The 20,148-nt window shown below is 34.8% G+C and overlaps 2 protein-coding genes across 9 annotated transcripts in view; one reads left to right on the top strand and one right to left on the bottom strand.

Annotated features, from left to right (window-relative positions):
* Nucleotides 1–1,220: 1,220 nt before the first annotated feature.
* Nucleotides 1,221–11,329, bottom strand: heix (UbiA prenyltransferase domain-containing heix). 6 transcript variants are annotated; one of them, XM_069826698.1, is made up of 3 exons: nt 11,311–11,329; nt 10,853–10,949; nt 1,221–10,734 (listed from the first exon to the last, which is right to left on the bottom strand). In XM_069826698.1, exon 3 carries the CDS (start codon nt 10,714–10,716, stop codon nt 9,751–9,753), a length of 966 nt encoding a protein of 321 aa, XP_069682799.1. In that variant the 5' UTR covers nt 10,717–10,734; nt 10,853–10,949; nt 11,311–11,329; the 3' UTR covers nt 1,221–9,750. The 6 variants fall into 6 exon arrangements, with proteins under 6 accessions (XP_069682799.1, XP_069682801.1, XP_069682798.1 ...); XM_069826700.1 differs by having other exon boundaries at nt 1,221–10,755; nt 11,188–11,325; XM_069826697.1 differs by having other exon boundaries at nt 11,188–11,325.
* Nucleotides 11,330–11,446: 117 nt separating this feature from the next.
* The window catches only part of Mlf (myeloid leukemia factor), a 64,762-nt gene continuing 56,060 nt past the window's right edge, over nt 11,447–20,148 (top strand). For all 3 annotated transcript variants that reach the window (XM_069826702.1, XM_069826701.1, XM_069826703.1), the window contains exon 1: nt 11,447–11,657. In XM_069826702.1, the coding sequence (XP_069682803.1) occupies nt 11,605–11,657 (53 nt within the window). In that variant the 5' untranslated portion in view covers nt 11,447–11,604. The remainder of the gene's footprint in view (nt 11,658–20,148) is intronic.

Below are 20,148 nucleotides of genomic sequence, written 5' to 3'. Positions count from 1 at the left end.
ACAGATCTCTTATTGTAAATGAGCTCTTAAAATTGACTAGAACTTAAAAATCATCTGCATATACAGAATGCCTCGAAGTGTCCTTGATGTAGTTACACATTAGTTCTACCCAAGTAGCTTTAAGTATTTTCCTTCAGACTACAAGCTTACCAATTTTATATTTCAGCCTTCATACCATTTTTAAAAAGTGGATGTCTTAATATTCTGCACGTAACACTTTCTTACATTTACTTTGTTACACAAATTAAAGCCTAAAGGTACGGTCACACATCGCTACTTTTGCAGCGCAACTTTTGTACTGCAGCTGCAAAAGTTGTGTGTTGTGTTCACACGTAAGCCAAAAGTAGCGAGCTGCATGCTACTTTTCGTGCTGCGCAACCCGAGTGCTGCAAAAGTTGCAACTGGAGGTTGCGAGTCTGTTCACACACAAGGCGCTACTTTTGCAGCCGCAGTCATGCTGCAGGTTTCCATCTCCATGTTCACTTCTCAATATACATTTTGTGGTTATGTTCGCATTATTAAGAAACTCATGCGAAAGCTTCCTTATCTATTATTTGCTTTTCTGTCGTATCTAATATTCAGAAATTGACATTATTTTTACTATAAAGCTTTTAAAAACGCCTATATACTTAAATGATAAGCAACAGTATATTCACGTAATCAATGTTGGCAACCCTCCTGTTTGGAACTACGCTATGGAAAATTTAAAAAATGAATTATATCGTCAGCAATTATGCTCAGACTGTGTTGTGTATTTAATAGCTGTTACAAATAATTTATTTTCATCACATTTAACATTAAAATATATCCAAACAATGAAAGTATCATTGGCACATTTGGGTGGTAACACTGGTTGCAACCGCAGAAAAAGTTTCAAGAAAACCGATATCAAAAATGCTGCGGCTGCAACCCTGAGAACCCTGTTCACATGTCGCTACTTTTAAGCTGTGTGCAGCATGGAAAAGTAGTGGCCAGCAGGTTCAGCAGCCGCTACTTTTCGGGTTGCACCGTTGTTCACACGTTGCAGTACAAGAGTTGTGCAGTTTTTTGTACTGCAGCGCTGCAAAAGTAGCGACGTGTGACCGTACCTTTAGTATTACTTATTTTAAAACGTTATCAATGACAATTAGGGACACACTGTACCTATTTATCCTTCACCAGGTAATATACATTTTCTTAAAAGTAAAACTTTTTGAGTATAGGGATAAGCACTTACAAAATTCATACAAAAGACTTTATTTCAGATATGATGTGTTTATAAGTTAAAGAAAGGGCACTGATAAAGGTTAATGAGCTTTGTAAATAAATTAAAAATATACATAGTCGTTTTAGTACTTCAAAAGTTCTTTGAAACATAGGATGTAAAATATGGATTAGCAATACCACGTATGAAGCTTGTTTTGACATAACCCATGTAAGATTTTACAATTGATATGAAACATATATCACTTAATACAGTTTTATCTTATTGATTATATAAGGCTATATTTAATTTGCTGCTTCATTTTCACAACCAAAGCTTGACAAGAAAGCAAGCATATCAAATTACAACAAAAGTATCTTAGAAACAATTAAGTTACATTAAAGTATACCTCTATACCAGAAATAAAATAACTGGCAGTGACTTTTCTACTTATAAGTACTCTTGCGAGAAACAGTTGGCAATAAATATGATTTTAAACGCCTACTAGATGCAGGCACATAATTTCCGCAAAAAATGTGTAAGTAGCTATATCTCCAACTTTCACCCAAAGAACAATAATAATTCATGAAAATGTAGAGTATTTTAGCTGCAGTTTAAAATCTTGTGATAAATGTTCGTTTCTGTTAACTCGTTGGGCAGAAGTAATTCTTAATATATTTGGCAACATGTTCATAAATATAAGTACTCTTCAGTTGATAGAGACAAAGCATATTTGAACACTGGTCACGTAAATGGTTACAATTTTCTTTACTGGCAAGCAAAGACTATGTATGTTCTTCTACTCACTGGCTTAAGTGAACCAATGAATAAAATTGAGCACTCCGTATTCTAAGCACGAAATAACATACTAAATTCTACATTTACTTCAGTTCCTGAGCCAGTATTGTAGGAAAACAACCACTAGTTGGGCAAGCATAAAATTTTGAGGAATGATGCAGTTTAGGCCTTCACTTGTGTGAAATATCTATCGCATCTAAAAACCATCAACATTTCCAACAGTATTTTTATAGTTACTACCTGATTAACATAATTTTCTTGAAATTTTACTGTTTAAGCAATATTAATACATATTTCTATATATCTTCAGACAAAAGTTTAGTAGCTCAACATTAAAGTTATTTTTATAAGAACTTGAATTGGACGGAGTTATGCAACAATAGACCAATCGACAATTTGAAAAAATTAAAATATTTGCACAGATCTGTCGTTGGCTGTATTATTTAACTCTGAAAAAATCAAGAATGCAATATATACATTTTGCTGCTATTTAGTCGACCTCGGTAGCGAGTTGGTATAGAACTGGCTTTCTATGCTCGACGTTGCGGGTTCGATCCCGGCCCAGGTTGATGGCATTTAAGTGTGCTTAAATGCGACAGGCTCATGTCAGTAGATTTACTGGCATGTAAAAGAACTCCTGCGGAACAAAATTCTGGCACACTGGCGATGCTGATATAACCTCGGCAGTTGTGTCGTTAAATAAACCATAATTAAAAATTGTTATTTATAAGCAAACATTTTTTTTTCATAACATTTATTTATTTTGCTTTGCAATATTAAATCAACTCCTGGTCTGTTATTAAAAATCGCTTAGGCTTTTTCTAGTATTATGTATGCTGTTTTTTTTTGTAATAGCATGAATGTTACAATACTTCTTGTATAAAATGTTTAATAAAAACCAGATTTATTTCAATGATCTGTATCTCGAAAACAGGGTTTTAACAGTTGGTCTCTTGTTGCATAACTCCGTCCAATTCGATGAAGGAAAATTCTACATAGATGTTACTTATGTAATAAAAATATATTAATTAAATTTCAAAACTCACAATTAATTCAAAAACACTGGGCAATGAAACATTTTGTGAACAGATTTGAAATCAGCTTGAAGATTTCTATAAGAATCCACTATTAACTTCCTCTTTTAACAGGAGTCCTCCACAAAGTGAAAACACTCATTTAACTCGCTGTACTGTAAATTGGAAACAGTAAGGATTTTGGGTAGCAACAAGTTTTAAAAATAATTTCCATTCTGTATCAACATTTCTCTCGCTTTGAGGACCCCTCCCCCATCTAAAGTGAAAAATAAACTTTTGAAGGTGTAAATGTCTATTTTGAACAGATCACTTAGAAGTTAGTATTTTTTTTTCTCACTTTTCAAAACGACTATTTTGGTTTCGATTGTTCTTCTATGCTTTCTGTATCAATCATAAAAATGACAGCACAACCGACTGACTATCATAGGAGTTGACATGATAAATGTTCAATGGAATGGGAAATATCGTACTCTGCTAGCTGCAACCAGTAGACTGAAGAGCTTTGTAGCCTTCAGTGTGGCCACCGGATGTAGCAAACACAGCATGCATGGCATAGCGCTTTGTGTGGCCTCGGCATAACACAAGGCCCTGGTGCAAATTTCCCAGAAAACTATTACAGTAAAGTGATAGAAACACTTGAAGGAGGCCAGATTATTGAGGGCTGGATTAATAAGAGTCTAGTGTATGCATTTCTGCATACTGCACGCAATATGATGCATTATACTTGTTTTTTTGAAAGATGGGACATGACAGGAGCGTTGCGATCAGAAAAAAAACTGAATGTTACATAGTGTGGTAGGCCTGTTGCTATGGTAACAACGATTGAGTTGCCAAACTTACAGTTCGCAAGTGACGAGTGCTTAATAGCTCTCTTGGCGACATTTGTTGTGCACACAATGTTAGCATTGGTACGTTTCGTCTTTGATTCTCTGTCGATTTTTGTATTGTTTTTTTTTTTTACCTTCACGTCAATTGTCAATGAAAGTTTTAACGTCAGTCATCTTAACGACAATTGCTACCTTCCATCAGTTGGCAGCATGGTAGTCCATATTGGCAACATGGCTCTGTAGTTCCAAGCTCGGCAGCTTAACTGTCATGTCCCATCTTTCAAAAAAACAAGTACAGTTGCAAAGATCTTCTGAAATTACACTACTCTGAGCAGATCCATGAACATTTGTGTGTGTGTGTGTATGTATACAATTATTGTCGTATTGTGACTATGTATTACTTTTTTTATCACCTTCACTCACTGCGAGACACTCATTAATTCTAGCTAATTACCAGGGACACCTCTTGTATGCCATGACATTATTATGCATGTATGTAATTAAACTGTAGACCAAATTAGCTAATGAGATGAAATAGTTACGTATTATGTGTAAGTGTGTGAGCAATTCCTATTTTATACAATTGAGTTAATTTTGTTTGTTGGAAAATCAACAACAATCATTGATTATACATCTTGATTACTCAACTTTTAACACTGTATCACTTCGGAATATGTATGATAAGAACTTTCTTGTGTTAAATTTTAACATACCTTGTTAACATGTTTCGACCTATTTTGGGTCATCTTCAGAACTGGTCGTTGTTGGTCTTGGCGCCTCTTGTTTCCTGTGAGAGTGCGTTCGTAGTGTAGAGACACACGAAAACACACCCCAACAATATTCTCAACACACAACTCAATTTCAAAACACATACACTCTTTGACTCTTCACTATGAACGCACCCTCACAGGAAACAAGAGGCGCCAAGACCAACAACGACCAGTTCTGAAGATGACCCAAAATAGGTCGAAACATGTTAACAAGGTACGTTAAAATTTAACACAAGAAAGTTCTTATCATACATATTCCGAAATAACTGATTATAACACCAATCTTAATCGTTTGGAGAAAAAACGTTTAATACAGATATTCACTGCATCATTAGAAACTGAGCGTTATCATAAAATACATAAATCCTCTTTACTCTCTCGGACCAATTAACTTAAATGATTCACATTTACAAGTAATATATACTAAAATGCCCCACATGCATCACACACTATCCATCTCAATTTAATAGTACTTGTAATATTTTGTCACCATATGAACATCAAAATCTACAATAAATAATTTGTTCTCATATAATTTTTCTACAAACTTTGTCTCATAAGTAAGAGAGAGTTTCTAATGAATATACAGTGCTTATGTATATTAATGAATTCATACGTTAATTTCTGTGACCATTCAAATTAGATATACAAAACTATTTATGTTTTAAAATGTCATGGGGTTATTTTCATACAACCTGATTTAAATTATATTTACTTCTTAAACACGTTTATATCCTGATCTCTCTAAATCTAATGAAAAAAACAAATCTCAACAGAAATATACAATCGGAATTAGGTTCTTGAGTATTTCACCGTGTCCTGTAATTTCCAACATTTCGGAAATACTTACAGGTTCCATCTTCAGGGCAGATAGGTCGCCTACTGGAGTCCTGCATAACCGGTTACGAAAGATAGAACAGAGAGATTGCTACTGAATGCCTACCACTATAGACAATATGCGAAGCTCTTCCATCTCGCTGACTAGTCTAATGTTCGGTTTAACGAATGTCCGAGTGTCACATGGTTGGACTCTCTGGATCATGAACGACAGATAATATTGAGCGATCCAGGAGTTCCAAGAATTGTTGCAAGGACGAGATTATCATCGTGTACCTTTCAAATGACATTTCCTTCTCTCTCCTCATTGATTGCAGCACGCATCATGAAAATACAATCATTAGACTTGAGAGTGCTTTTATTTTTGTTAATAACTTATCTCCCTAAAGACGATATATTAGCGAAATAATAATACATCCACTTAGAATAATTAAAAGACATAGACTATATTAACAACTACTCTTTCAGAGGTAGCCTGTGTATTTTGAGTTTAAAGTATGAACGTTACAATAGTAAGTGTGTACATATTTGCTCGTTTCTTTTGTAAGTAATTGTAATTTATTTTATTCTTGTATTTGTTTACACGTCAGATTTCATCTACACAATACGCTTATTTCTCTTGTTGTCCGGTGTCCATTAGTTGATTTATATATTAGTTATGAAGACAAATGTACCAAAGTGTCCAATCAATTATAACCCCATTTCAAGCTAACTAACTTACTTATAGCTTTTAAGGAACCCGCAGGGTCATTGCTGCCCTCACATAAACCCGCCATTGGTCCCTATCCTGTGCAAGATTAATCCAGTCACTATCATCATATTCCACTTCCCTCAAATCCATTTTAATATTATCCTCCCATATACGTCTCGGTCTCCTCAAAGGTCTTTTTCCCTCCAGCCTCCCAACTAACACTCTACATGCATTTCTGGATTCATCCATACATGCTACATGCCTTATTCATCTCAAACGTCTAGATTTAATGTTCCTAATTATGTCAGGCGAAGAACACAATGCGTGCATCTGCGTTGTGTAACTATCTGCATTCTCCTGTAACTTCATCCCTCTTAGCCCCAAATATTTTTCTAAAAATTTCAAGCTTATCCTTTTTTTTTAATTAGGAAAAGTAAATTTCCTTCAATTACTCCATTTGTGTAGTTACAAAATGTTATCAGAGTTCCTGTATGGTGAAATAAACAATATTCGAACGAATGTCCAACCTCGCCAGTTGATCTACAACTGGTCGAATATAAACCGTTGTAAGCACTATTCTGCAGCACTCTGTCGCCTACTCTGTTGAGCTCATTACTCTAGGCTAATCCAGATGACTTTGTGTAATGAGCCCAACAGAGTAGGCGACCCTTCTGGTCTTACCTATCTGCCCTGCTGAAGAAGCCTGTAAGTAGTTTCGAAACATTGGAACCTTCAAGTTCCAGGACACAGTGGAATACCCAAAAACCTAATTCTGATCACAGTAACCGTGAAAGCCTAAAAACAAATAGAAATATACAAACTTAACATTTTTACTTCATTCTCAATATAAATCCCAAACCATACACTCTAACCATAATGATTTACATTCTGCACTTAAAAGGCGAGGACAGTGTTTTTTTTTTAGTGCAAAATATTAATTTTTTGTATGTAGAGAGCACATGGCCATAGCAACTCAACCAAATATAAATATTTTGAAAAAAAAAAAATATTTGGGGGCCCAGATTTGAAAAAAAAATTGTACCCAATTCAGGATTTTACTAAAACCGATATATTTAAGCAATTTTCAAAAATAAATTCAAACAATTTTTAGAATTTACTTGTAAAAGCGTGCTCTACAAACTGTCTGTAACAGAATCTTGATATTAGTCCCTACATTTGTAAAATAATTCAAATTTAATAACACTTTTTATCTCCTTTTTTTCAAACAGACAGACATGTTTTTAAAATGAAATCAATTAGCAAAATTCTGTTGCAGAGAAAAATTTCCTAATAGTCTAGAGAATGTGTGTTCTAAATTTCATGTATATATCTTTAACAATTCAGAAATTATATCCATTTTTATCTGGCAAAGCAGCAAAAAAAAATTAAGTTACAATCAAAGGGAGTATGTGATTTAATAATCTAGAGCGCAGGAAGTTTAAAAATGGCATCTCAACATCCGATAAGCGCATAAATACCCACAAAATGTTATGCAATGTATTCCACACAACACAGGGTATTTTAAGGAAGACATTTTTTTTTAATTTATTATTTTTCATCAAAAAATACCATCCTCTCCCCTTAACATTGTGAATGAACAGACACGCTGAGGTAATTCTCGAGAAATTAACTCTGCACTTTTACCAATGATTTTCTTATATTTGAAATATTTATATCCAAAGCAGTAAGTGGTCTGTCTAATGAGATGTCTCAGCCTCTGTTCCACATTTTCTGATATGAACTGCAATTACAGTATATGGTTTGGAGTAGTTAAATTGAATAAACAATCTGCATTAATGATAACAATACTTTCCAAAGTAATGAACTGATCCCGTATCATTTGGTATTATGACTGAGTTTGTCAAAATTAAATTTCTGTATTTATTACTGACATCTTTTATTTTTTTGGGCTTCTGTATCATATATTTGAATTAGTTGCAAGGCCTGAAATAAATAATTAAGAATACTGATATGAATTATGTTGTTGATACTTTGCAAAGACAGCAAAAATTGAAACTTCTCTTCTAATGTCTTATTCCTTCCTTGCAAGAGCCATATTTTGGCCATTATTCATTACACTCTCCTTATGAATATCTTGGCAGTAGCTCAACAAGGCTTTTGAAATGATCCAACATCATACACTATTCAGTTACCTCCCTATTACGTTGTTCTTTTATAAAGTACCACTTAAATATATAAACGAAAATTGTTATGATTTAGAAGAACAAATCATTCTTACTTTAGGTAGTTTCATGGTTTACCTTCCTCTTTCTAGTGTTCTTTGCTTTAACAAACTGTAATATTACAAAAGTTACACCTATTCCTTTTTTATTGTTCAGAATAGACAAATTTATATTGTCCTGAAATTGAATATACACTATCCAAGCTGCATACAGTTGGGAAATGTTGATGTAAGAAATAAATTCTTTCAGCACACATATCATTGTTTCTATATGGAACAATATAACTGCTCTGTCCAATTACAATATTCTTAATTCATATGGTATATTTTTTAATAACGACTAATATGCAACATTTATGCTGTCATCATGAAAATTATCTCCAAAGATGGCAACGAATTACATTCAAAATTATTATTGTAAATATAGTAGCCTACTGTAGTTTGAAGTTTTAAAAGGCATTTAACTAATACAATTGCATTTCACAACCCATTTATGCTAATATGAAGCATTATGATGTATGCATTTACGTTACTATTTTTTATAACTGGATTTTCGTAAGTAGGCATATCCCAAGCATAAATATAAAATCATAAAAAATTCAATAACCTTTGAAGGCTAATATTCTACAACTCGACATTTATCTGTGTTTATGCTCTTAATTACAGGTACACAAATATATCATTCTTAAAGATACGTTTATTTTATGTAACACAAATTAAGCAAAATATGAAAAGTCAAATACACCAGTTAATCATTACACACAATATGTAACTTTTAGCTGTTCACATGCACTTGATTATTTATTGTGAGGGCCTAAATGCAGTACCTACAAGAAACTATATTTTACATCACGCACATCAACTGCCAGTAAAAAATCATGATTATCTCTACAACTGTAATACACATTTAACTCACACACCGCATTAAAATGTTTATTCTTACAGCACATATTCTATAGTTAAAAATACTATTTATGAAATACCTACTGGTCTATGTATGACCTACTTTTAAGATCCACATATGCCTCTATGTACCTTATTAAAAAAGTTATGCAAGTGGATCTACAGTGTAATGCATGTAGTATGAGATAACCATGATTAACTCTCAGCCATTACAAGTAATGGACAATGAAATAATTTAATATGAAAAGTTACTTTATTTCAAAACATTTCGCCTACTAATTTCAATAAAATGCAGTAGTAACTGTTACAATGTCCCAACATTGGGCACAGAGACAGGATATTAAGATTATTGTCACAACTTGTTACAAGGATAGTGGTACATCTCTATGCAGGAGAAAAACTGACCTGCACTAAAATGCAGAGCAGATCTTTGTGCTGGCTGCAGAAGCCATTAACATTAAGATTCAAAATCAGGGATTTTAACTGGTAGACAAAACAATATACTGAGTCAATTTTGATCTTCTCTTAATGAATAAATGGAAGCTGCTCTGTATCAGCAAGGCTACAGGCAAGGACATAAAGAAAACCAAAAAATAAATTCAGTTTTGCTGTCTGCTTCGGTACCTTCTGAATTGTATCAGAACAGCGAAACTGCTTTTCAATGCGGAAGGCAGCAGGCAAGGTGATGAGTGGCAAAAGAAACCATACTGTATGTCGGAGACCTAAGACTACAAAAATTATATATGGTGTAAAGAGAAGGAATGCATAAAGGACATGTGAAGCCGTGTGTCCTATAAGAATAGCAAGTGTGACAATGCCTGCATGCTGATCATTTTCCACGTCTCGTGTGTTATTGCTATGCAGAATAGCCTCGGTGTTTAGAGCCAAAGGAATGGCATAGTAAATTGTTGCCCATTCCACACGACCTGTTTGAGACATAAAAGCAAAAAGAACTGAGATTGGCCCGAAAATTATCAATATCAATACGTCTCCCAAAGCAATATACTTCAGTCCAATGCCACCTGTATACAGAAAAGAGCTGGATAATCCACCAAAATAGACTAAGGCTAAATGCTCCATCTTGGCTGGAGATATACCTACTAAAAATATGAAACCCAAACATCCAGCCGCATACAACATAGCACCAAGAGTTACAACTTCATCCTTGGAAAGAATATGGTCCACAAGGGTACGATCATCACTTTTTCGATTATCAATTCCCTTTACATAGTCAAAGTAAGTATTGACGACATTTCCAGCACCATGAACAGATACCACAGTGAACATTGTAAACAATAATGTAAGCCAGCTGAAGTCACTTATGTTATTACATTTGTAAGCAATAGCAGAACCTAGTAATGTTGGCATGAGTGATGCACTAAGGGACCATGGCCGCAAAGCCAAGACATAGGAAGAGAGTTTCATTAACTTTGGCTTATCATTCACTGTTGTGCTGTTCTTCTGAACATTATTCACTTCTCCGTTTCCCATTGCAATCCAAGAAGATACCTTCAACAAACAATCAGATTACTTTAAAACCAATAATTGAACATTGGTTATTTCACAAGCTCATTATGAATTAGATCCAACATTCAGTTTATCAGTAACATAGCTATTAAATTGTTACCTAATATAAAATCCCAGAGCAATAAAGTTTTTTCATACTAGTTCCAGAGTTTCTTCACTGGAGGTTAGAATCGCATGGCTCAGCTGATAGGATCATACTGTAAAACATATCGACAGAAAATACAGTTCAAAATTAACTGATAAATGTAAGGCATAATATCGTGCTTGTTACTTACTATTTGTCTTGTACAACCTTGTTATTATTAATTAGTATTTGTTAAACTAGGAAAAATTTGTTTTTGCGGGAAACGTTGGTGACGTGTTTCTAATTTGTGAAACAAATGATGGTGCATAAGAATATTAATCAACTGTCATATTCTGTAATTAAGCTGACACCTTTTCCTATATGTAATGCATGCTACAGTATTTGGTCTCCTATCGTTCCATATTCTATTCAAATGTCATCACTGTATACATTAAAATTCTAGATACACATCTGCAATAACTGTCAGTGATTACCTCACCGAAACAATCATGTCATTTTTACTGTTGGCGACACTGCGTCAAAATGTCATTACGATAACACACGAAGTGGGCCATGTGTTGATATATGGCAACACCGAGTTTGCAAACAGTAATTATTACTGGCAACGTTGGAACCATTCTAGAGAAATCGCCATTTTGCGCCATTGTAGGTTGCGCGATCGTATTGCAGTGTGAACGGGGCTAACGAACTGCAGTTTGGTGACAGATATCTTTGTGTCATTAAAAGCAAAATTTGAAAAGGAGTAATAGTGAATTTTTATAGCAACTATGTCAATGTTTGGATCACTTTTGGGTGATTTCGAAGATGATCCATTTTTCGGGTGAGTTGTCTTCGATGTTCATTAACTTTCTAGAAAAACGACGTTTAACAGCAGTTAGCATACGAATTCAAAATAATTATTATATTTGCATGAATTGTGCATCCTAAGCCGAAATGTACCTACAAGTATTATTGTAGTGTAACATTTGTATTTGTTACGGGAAGTCTTTAATTAAGAAAACAATGTTGTGAAGTATGCACCTAACCAGTTTCTTCCTTGAATAGGCTACGAGTTAATATTTAGGATTATTTTAGCACTGATGACAATTGGCTGTTGACTAGTAAAATAAACTAGTGCACGGGAAGTTCAAGTGATTTTGGAAGTGAAAATCGTCGAATTTATGACATTCTTTTGTACATCTTGATTACACAACTTTTTCTTTTGTAGGCTTAGCTGTTCAGTGTTTAAGACGCTATAGGCCTACTTCAGTGAGTCACGGTATTATTTTCGTAAAATACGAGTATTTTCCCTGGACCAAAGATATAATCACCTAAACTTCCCCAGCGCTAGTTTCACCAAATTATGGCAAGTTTCGTCTAAACAAATCACAAGTTACAATGAGTTCACCATTAAAGTTTTTACTGTGAAACTCTATGGTTATAACTGCAACTGTTAAACATGTAGCGGGAAATGTGTACCTAACTAGTAATATGTACAAATAAGATTTGAATAAATATAATAATATAGGAAATTTGCATAAGCATGCAGAGTTGTAATAACTTTTGTGCCTACAATAATGTTCTTCCTGCATGAAATAGGTAGAGTGCTGGCACTTCAGGAGGATGCTTTACTATAACTCACGATAAAAATATAAGTTCAGATGCGCACGTGTAGCATTGGTTTCAATGAATTGGACTATACCTTATTTGTAAGAGAAAAGTGGACTTTGTGAATTATTCTTAGACTTAATGTATATCTATCTAGCCTATATAGGAGGAAAGGAACTAGCCACCCTACCCCATTTTCTCCTGGCTTAGTTGCCTTATGAGTGATGCCATATTGGTGTCACGAGATTCGGTAATTTCATAGAAGACGGGCACTTGGTTGAATGTAGTAAGTAGGCCCTATTACCAACTTCTTTCTTTCAGAGTTAAATGTTAGTGATCTTTTAGTGACTTTTACATGTTAGTTATAGGTTTTTGTACTAGGTGCCGCCGTGATTTTCTTTTAATTTTATTGGTTATAGTTGTCATTTGTTCTAGAATTTTCGTTAATTTTGAATGGATAATGACGTTATCAGTCGTTCTTGGTTGTTTGACGTGAGTGGTGTTATGTTGTGTCTGATGGCTAAAGCTATTGAAAGTTTCTCATTTTATGATTTTTTGTGATTTTCTTTCGATTTGATTGGTTATAGTTATCTTTTATTCTAGAATTTTCATTAATTTTTCATGGATAATGACGTTGCCCTGTTGTTCTTGGTTGTTTGACGTGAGTGGTGTTACATTGTAGATTTGTCTGCATTTGTCGAATGCGCATCATCATGCTTACGAAAAGCCACTTTTCAGTTCCAATAATTTATTTTGTGTGCACAAGGTTGGAATTTTGAAGTAAGTGGGAAAGGAAGGAAACCGTGTTCTGAAATTTATCTATTAAATTTTGTGTCGATTTTGGTTTAGTTCTTTCGCTGGTGAAGAAGGATTGTGTTGAATGTTGAGAAGAAAACTGTTTTTCTGTGGTTTAAAGGAATTATTTACTGAATTTTCTGTAGAAGTTAAGATGTAATAAGTGTTCGAAGAGAATTTCATTTAGTGTAAACACGCGGTTTATTTACGCAAAGTTGACTGTACGACAAAGTGTTGGTTTAGTTCTTTGTTGCCTGCATGGTTTAAGTTTAGATTGCCTTAAAGCCTGTGTCATATATACTGGAAGTGAAGAGGTTGTCGTTGAAGACGTCGATGAGAATTGAATTTTATTTGATAAGATGATAAATTATTATGTTTTGTTTTGTGTTTTAGTGATTTTTTGGGGGTAAAGTGCGGACGAAAACTACCAGAAAAGTACTACCAACTATGAAGTTCGAATGCCACGAAACGCCAAAAAAAATCGAAGGCGAAAAATTAAATATATTTTCATTTTTTTGGAGGGCTTGTTCTTCTTTAAAAATATGAATATATATTTGATTTTTCATCTTTGATTTTGCGATGTTTGGTGACATTTGGACTTCATAGTTGGCAGAACGTTTTTGGTAGTTTTCGTCAGCCATGTTAGATCTTGCCCGTCTTCTAGGAAATTACCCGAGATTCAAACCTGTCTTCGGACTGTTGGCTAAACACCAATATAAGTAGCTACCTATATCTGATACCAACTTAAAATACATAGGCCTAATTATGTATTTTTTATAACCACTGATGTTTCTGGAAATGCGATAAAATGTTAGGAGTGCTACTGCTTGCATGCGCAGTTTTTTTCATCCCTGTGTTTCCTCCTCCCTCGCACAATAATGGAACGCAAGATAAAGTCACAACTCTTAATAATAAATTGATGAGTATGCAATTTAAATTTAAAGTCCTGCTTGACAGTTGAATTATTTACCAGGAAAATCCATGTTGACTACAAGTTCTCGCGCTAACTCATTTCATTGGCTTCCCTTGCATCATGCTGTGTCTGTTTCGAAGTATTTTCAAAAACCGGCAGGCCCTTGGTTACGTAACTGTCGCTAACTAATTGTTTGATGGTTGACGATATACTTGAATTGGCAATATTTGTTTGATTATAGTAATGAGAAAATGGCTCAGGATATTAGCCAATTAAAAGAGTGCCTAGGAACGCATATGTCAGCAAATGAAAAATGTTAGGATTAATCGTATTGAATATAACAAAGCAACCAAAATCAAGCTATCACAGAGAGAGCAGTTTCGGGTAGAAAGTTTCATTGCCATAATTTATAAAACTTCCATCTTTATGTGAGAGGCTGTCTACTTATGTTACTGTCATAAATTGGTTTGGATTCCTGGACCAATTTGATGTTTTAAATCCACCAGAGTTATTATTTACAGCTACCAATCTCATCACTGAATATAAGAATGATCTCGAACCATTCCTGAGGAATGAACTAGTAGGCCTACAGTTTGCAGCACTAAATGTCAGACACAAAAGGAAATGTTCTTCTATGAAAACCTCAATGAACACAGTTTTAGAGCAACATTTTCCAATGTTGAAATATTTTTAAGAATGTGTTTTGTAGTACTTAGTGTCAAACTGTAGTGGGGAAAGGTCATTTTCAAAAATAAAGTTAACAAAGAATCGTCTCCATACAACCATGAACCAAGATCGAATAACATAACGTTCCTTACTTAGCATGGGAAGTGATCTTCATGAAATAGACTTTAAAGACATTATTGACATGTTTGCTGCAAAGATATTAAGGAGAGTTTGTATGTAATTAGCATTTTTATTGTCTCTATGTATCCTACTTCCTTTTACTTTGTTAATATTACATTTGTGTAAAATTAAACAGTTGATTAATTTGTACATTTTTTCATATGCTGTGACATAAGTTAATTGTATGAATAGGCTATCTGAAGTCCTCCGCAGGCATGCTGGCACAGAGGGCCTATGTAAATCCGATCCTGTTACTAAAGATTAGTCTACATATGTTAAAAGTGGAGCTGCATATGTGGCTTAAGTGCTAGCGCACTGGTCTTCCATCTAGGCAGCCTGGGTTCAATCTCTGGTGAAGTTGTTGTGGAATTTGTGAACAAAGACATAAATTTCTTATAGGGTTTTCTCGGGGTACTTCCATTTCCCTCTATCATTCCACCAACACACTCCACCTCCCTCTTATTTCATCTGTCATTTGCAATAGTAAAACTGGGCTGGGGCGAAGTCACAAGCACTGGTATCAATTTTACACTTTTGTGGTTAAAAGTGTCCACTACAATTTACATGTATTTTACGTATTTCAGTTTCTCACAGATCTGATACATTAATTATGGAGCCAATACATTCGCTATTATTGATTCACAATTTTAGTTCTTGAACACGTAAATTTCTTCTGGAACAACTTTCTAATGATCACAGCAATGCAGTCCATTGATCTAAAAGAATGATTGTTTCATCATATGGAAAGCATGTAAACCATCCTTAGCAGAAAGATAATTTTCTTCATCCTTCATATTGACACTACTCTCGCGTTTTGTAACAAAAAAATCATACTTTTGTTTGAAACAGCAAACTTGTGTTTCTTCACATTAATGTGCTGCACTATATCAGATCAGCCACCATGGTCGATTGAGAAAGTACTTTTACACAATGTGCAAAATAATTTCTTACTATTACTTTGCTGTTCTAATAGCAGAAATGGAAACTCAGTTTTAAGATTGTCTGTAAAAACACTTTCTTTTTGAGCATTTCTAATGGAAAATTTGCAATGTTTCACTTCAAGTAACATTAACCATACTTCTACAAGAGGCAAGCTAGCTGGAGTTATAGAGAAACACAAAGAAACTGGAACTGACAAACAGTAACGTCACACCAAGTCATATGGAAGTGTGACATCATACCAAAGAACGAACTTCAATATTCGTCTCTTGTGCGGTTTGGTTTGCTCAAAGAGTATAGATTTTGTGTATTTCTATACTCTCTAGGTTTAATCACAATCATTCTCCACTTGGCTGTGTTAAACACTGCGTTTAAAAAAAAAAAGATATGAGACGATTCAGGAAAAATGAGACAATATGCGTCCCATATATTTTTTCTTGGGAGAACAGGACACCTAGGCAAATAAGGGATGTCTGGTCACACTAGTATAGACTCACCCTTTGAGGTTACCAAAAAGCTGTACCTCTGTTACGAGGTTGAATAACAGTGGGCTCATCAGGTTGCTTGTGAATGCCATTCATCTGCAAGATAGATTTAGAGGACTGGAGGCCATCATTGGTTATGTGGTATTCCAATATGCTGACAATGGGAGCATTCCATTTATTATGGACACACAACTGGATCATCATCACTTGCCCTACAACCCAAGGTGAGCCTTGGCATCTTCAACAATTCTTCTCCATGTCTCTCCCTCCTGTGCTTTCCTTCTCCAATTCCGATCCTTACCAAATCTTCTGTCACTTCGTCCAACCATCTATGTCTCGGTTTTCCTCGTTTTCTGTATCCCCCTGTTTCATTCAGTAAAAGTTTTTTGGGTGTTTCTCTGCCATCCATCCTCATAACATGTCCAAGCCATCTTATTCTTGAGGATTTTATGATGGTAATTATATCATGGTCTAAAAACATTTCGTATAGTTCGTAATTATATCTCCTTCTCCAGTTACTTCCATCGTTAACTGGGCCATAAATTGAGGACCATTTTTGCAAAACTTGCTAACTGCAAAATTTGCAAAATTGAAATTTTGGTGGATTCATTAACATAAAGCAGGCCTCTACACGATGTTAAAGTTATCTTAGTAAAATTGAATTATTTCTCTTCATTATAGTGTGTCAAAGTTGCACCTATAACCTATTTGTCTTCATTCAGTTTTTTGTCTCTCCTGTAAAATTTAGTTTTTTCAGTTAGCAAGTTTTGCAAAAACGATCCTCAATTCGTCGAAGTATCTTTCTTTCAAAAGATGCAAGAGAATTTTCATCAGATTTTAACATCATCCATGTTTCTGCACCATAAGTCAATACTGGACGAATCAAGGTTTTATACAAGCTGATTTTGATGTTTCGTGAAAGGAGTCTCGATTTTAGAAGTTTTAACAACCCAAAATAACTTTTATTCGCTGCTACCAGTCTTGCATTTATTTCTGAGGAGATGCTATTATCACACACAACTGGATACTCTTTTCATTAAATACTAAATACACAGCAATATTCAATTGTTTTCAGTTGATGTGTTTACACTTACAGTATGCGCTATGACAGTGTTAAACTGCCTGATGTCTATCACCTGATTAATGAACCTAATAGGTATATAGGCTGTCAGATGTTGGTCTTTATCCTGTAGTTGAACAGAACAGTTCTTTCAACCTAAGATAAAGCTTGAAATGACCAATGCCGACCGGTCGACCATGATGCTTCGGTTGGATGTTTTGCTTTCATGTGGAGTCAGTATACGTGCAGCCAGCCTACTGCATATTTCGACCAACTGCACGTCTTAATATTATGACTCTCGATCTGTTGTTTCTATTGGAATGCAGACCTCTATTTGACATGTATTCTATGTGCCACATCTATATCTGACATCAGCATTGATTCCCAGAGCTCCAGTGATTTTTATTTACTACTTCAGTAATGCCTTCTGCAGTATCTACATTATCGAGGGTTGTTTGAAAAGTCCATAACTTAACAGAAATTAAAGAAACAATCTTTAATTCTCGTCGTAATCTCCAATGAGATTCACACACTTGGTTCACCGGTTCTGCGGTTCTGCGGTGCTGCTATACCTTCTTTGTACAATATTCCTCGTGGTCTCCAAAAAAAAAAAAAAAAACCTTTTGTTACTGTAATAACATCTTCATTTGACGAAAATTTCTTCCCAGCCAAGTGAGTTTTGAGCTTTGGGAAAAGAAAGAAATCTGAAGGTGCGAGATCTGGTGAGTGGCAACATTTTGAAGGTCATCTGCATAACCAATTTGATTGAGGTGCTTGCCTGCCGATTCGGAGTTGCGCTTGGACATGGCACAGTGGGCCAGAATTCAAATCTAGCGGGAAAAAATTAAATAAGTATGGAATATAATTTTAAATGATTCTGTTTTACTAAATAATGATTTCTAAGAGCTTATGGAATAATAATAAGCCAGTATGGGATGTTATCCGTAGTAATGAGCTATCAGTGCGAGTTTGAATAACTATTTCCATGGAGCCTACTAGGTACTTAATAATATCACTTGTTCTTTTCGTGAACTTGTAGTTTCCAATATTCTCTAATAGGAGGAGCCATCGTCTGCATCATCGTACTCCTTATCTTCCTTCCTTCCTTCCTCCTCTTCCAGCTGCAGCTGCTCTTCGTCCGCTTCATCATCCTTCCCTCTTGTCACACGCTCGTCTTCACTTGTACTGTAAGTATGGAGTTCATTCAACATTTTGTCGCACTTCAGCGGGAAAGAAATTCTTCTTATTTTCTTAAAACGGAAAAATACTTGATATGATAGGATCAGGAGTTACAAGAAGATGATTTAAGATATCCTACATTGAATTCGAGAAAATTTTCTTGAATAATCTTCACAGTACTTTCTAATGCCCTAATGCCTAGCTTCTTGGGCAAACCTATAGGTAACACTGCACATTGTATTTATGTTTGGTGACGTTATCTATTAAATATCTGTAATGCTTTCTCTGGTGTATATGGTCTTGGTAAAGTTGGAGATTTATTATAGGCTATCGTATACTTTGATGCTCTTTTTGGAGTAATTTGTGGTGAGTTGTTGTAGAACGTATGTTGCATCTCTTTTCCCTGAACCCCACAAAGATAATTGAGTAGCTAGAACTAATTCACTTTAAGAACGCTGATCTTTCAGAGACCGTACTCTACATGTTTAATTCTTGTTTTCATGCCACTTTCTTCAAACAATTTTTTAGGTCTATCTACTCCTGAAACGGATGGCATTAAATCCTTGGAAATTTGGCGAGTTTTTATTTATTGTAGAACTCTTTGGGGAAATTTGATATCCTTTTTTTAAATTGGGGACACATGAATTAAAGTGAAATTTTAATGGGAAGCAGAGTAATTATCTAATGCCTCCATGTTAAATTTTGTACCAGTGCACTTTATTTGAACCAAGTACCCAGCTTTGAAGCCGTTAGCACTGTGAATTGATAGTGTATTTAATTCCCCTGTTAAAAGTTTCAGGTTTTACTAAAATATTGACAATAATTTATTAATGGAGAGAAGAAAGAGTCTGGAGTAATCGGCCAGGCATGTGGGAAAAGTAGAGGGAAGGGAGGAGGATGTCCGTGGTCCATTGATTTCACTAACCATTCCGAATCTTTACGCAAAAACCTGTCATTTTTCCTGGAGCACTGTTTTAAGCGTTTTTCTAAATTACTTCTAAATGTGCGTACAACTTTTTCGACACACCGTATAATATCCTTGGAACAATGTTGTATTTCTAATTTTGTCACTACGAAATCAGTGAGAGTTTGAGTAGACCCTTTTTTAGTAGTCAACACCTCGTTTAAGTCCATCCGAGTCACACTGGACTGGATATGGGGGATCTACCTCTGAGATAAAAATGCAAATATAAGAAAAAGGCAAGCAGACGCAAGCAAATCTTAACTTTTGTAATAAACTGTAAGGATTGCTTTATAATCTGATGTAGATTTTTAAGGTGACACCTGGTGCAACATTTTTTATATCTCTAATTTAAAATGAAGTAAAGACATAATTCCGCAATATTTTAAAGCTATGTTTAACGCATCCCTGGTAATATTTCATGTATACAATTAAAGTATGACTAATGGAAATAGGAAGTACGAACCTTCTGTTAAAACTTCCATCATAGAAAGACACTTTTCTCCACATCAACAACACACAGATGACCCTCACATCACTCCCGCC

Source organism: Periplaneta americana, chromosome 5 (assembly GCF_040183065.1).
Source record: "Periplaneta americana isolate PAMFEO1 chromosome 5, P.americana_PAMFEO1_priV1, whole genome shotgun sequence".
NCBI classification, from domain to species: Eukaryota; Metazoa; Arthropoda; class Insecta; order Blattodea; family Blattidae; genus Periplaneta; species Periplaneta americana.
Note: the sequence above shows the minus strand (reverse complement) of the source record. Positions and strands in the feature narration are given on the sequence as shown.

Excerpts from the sequence above, each read along its gene's own strand:
- heix (XM_069826698.1), bottom strand. The coding sequence starts at position 10,716 with ATGGGAAACGGAGAAGTGAATAATGTTCAGAAGAACAGCACAACAGTG.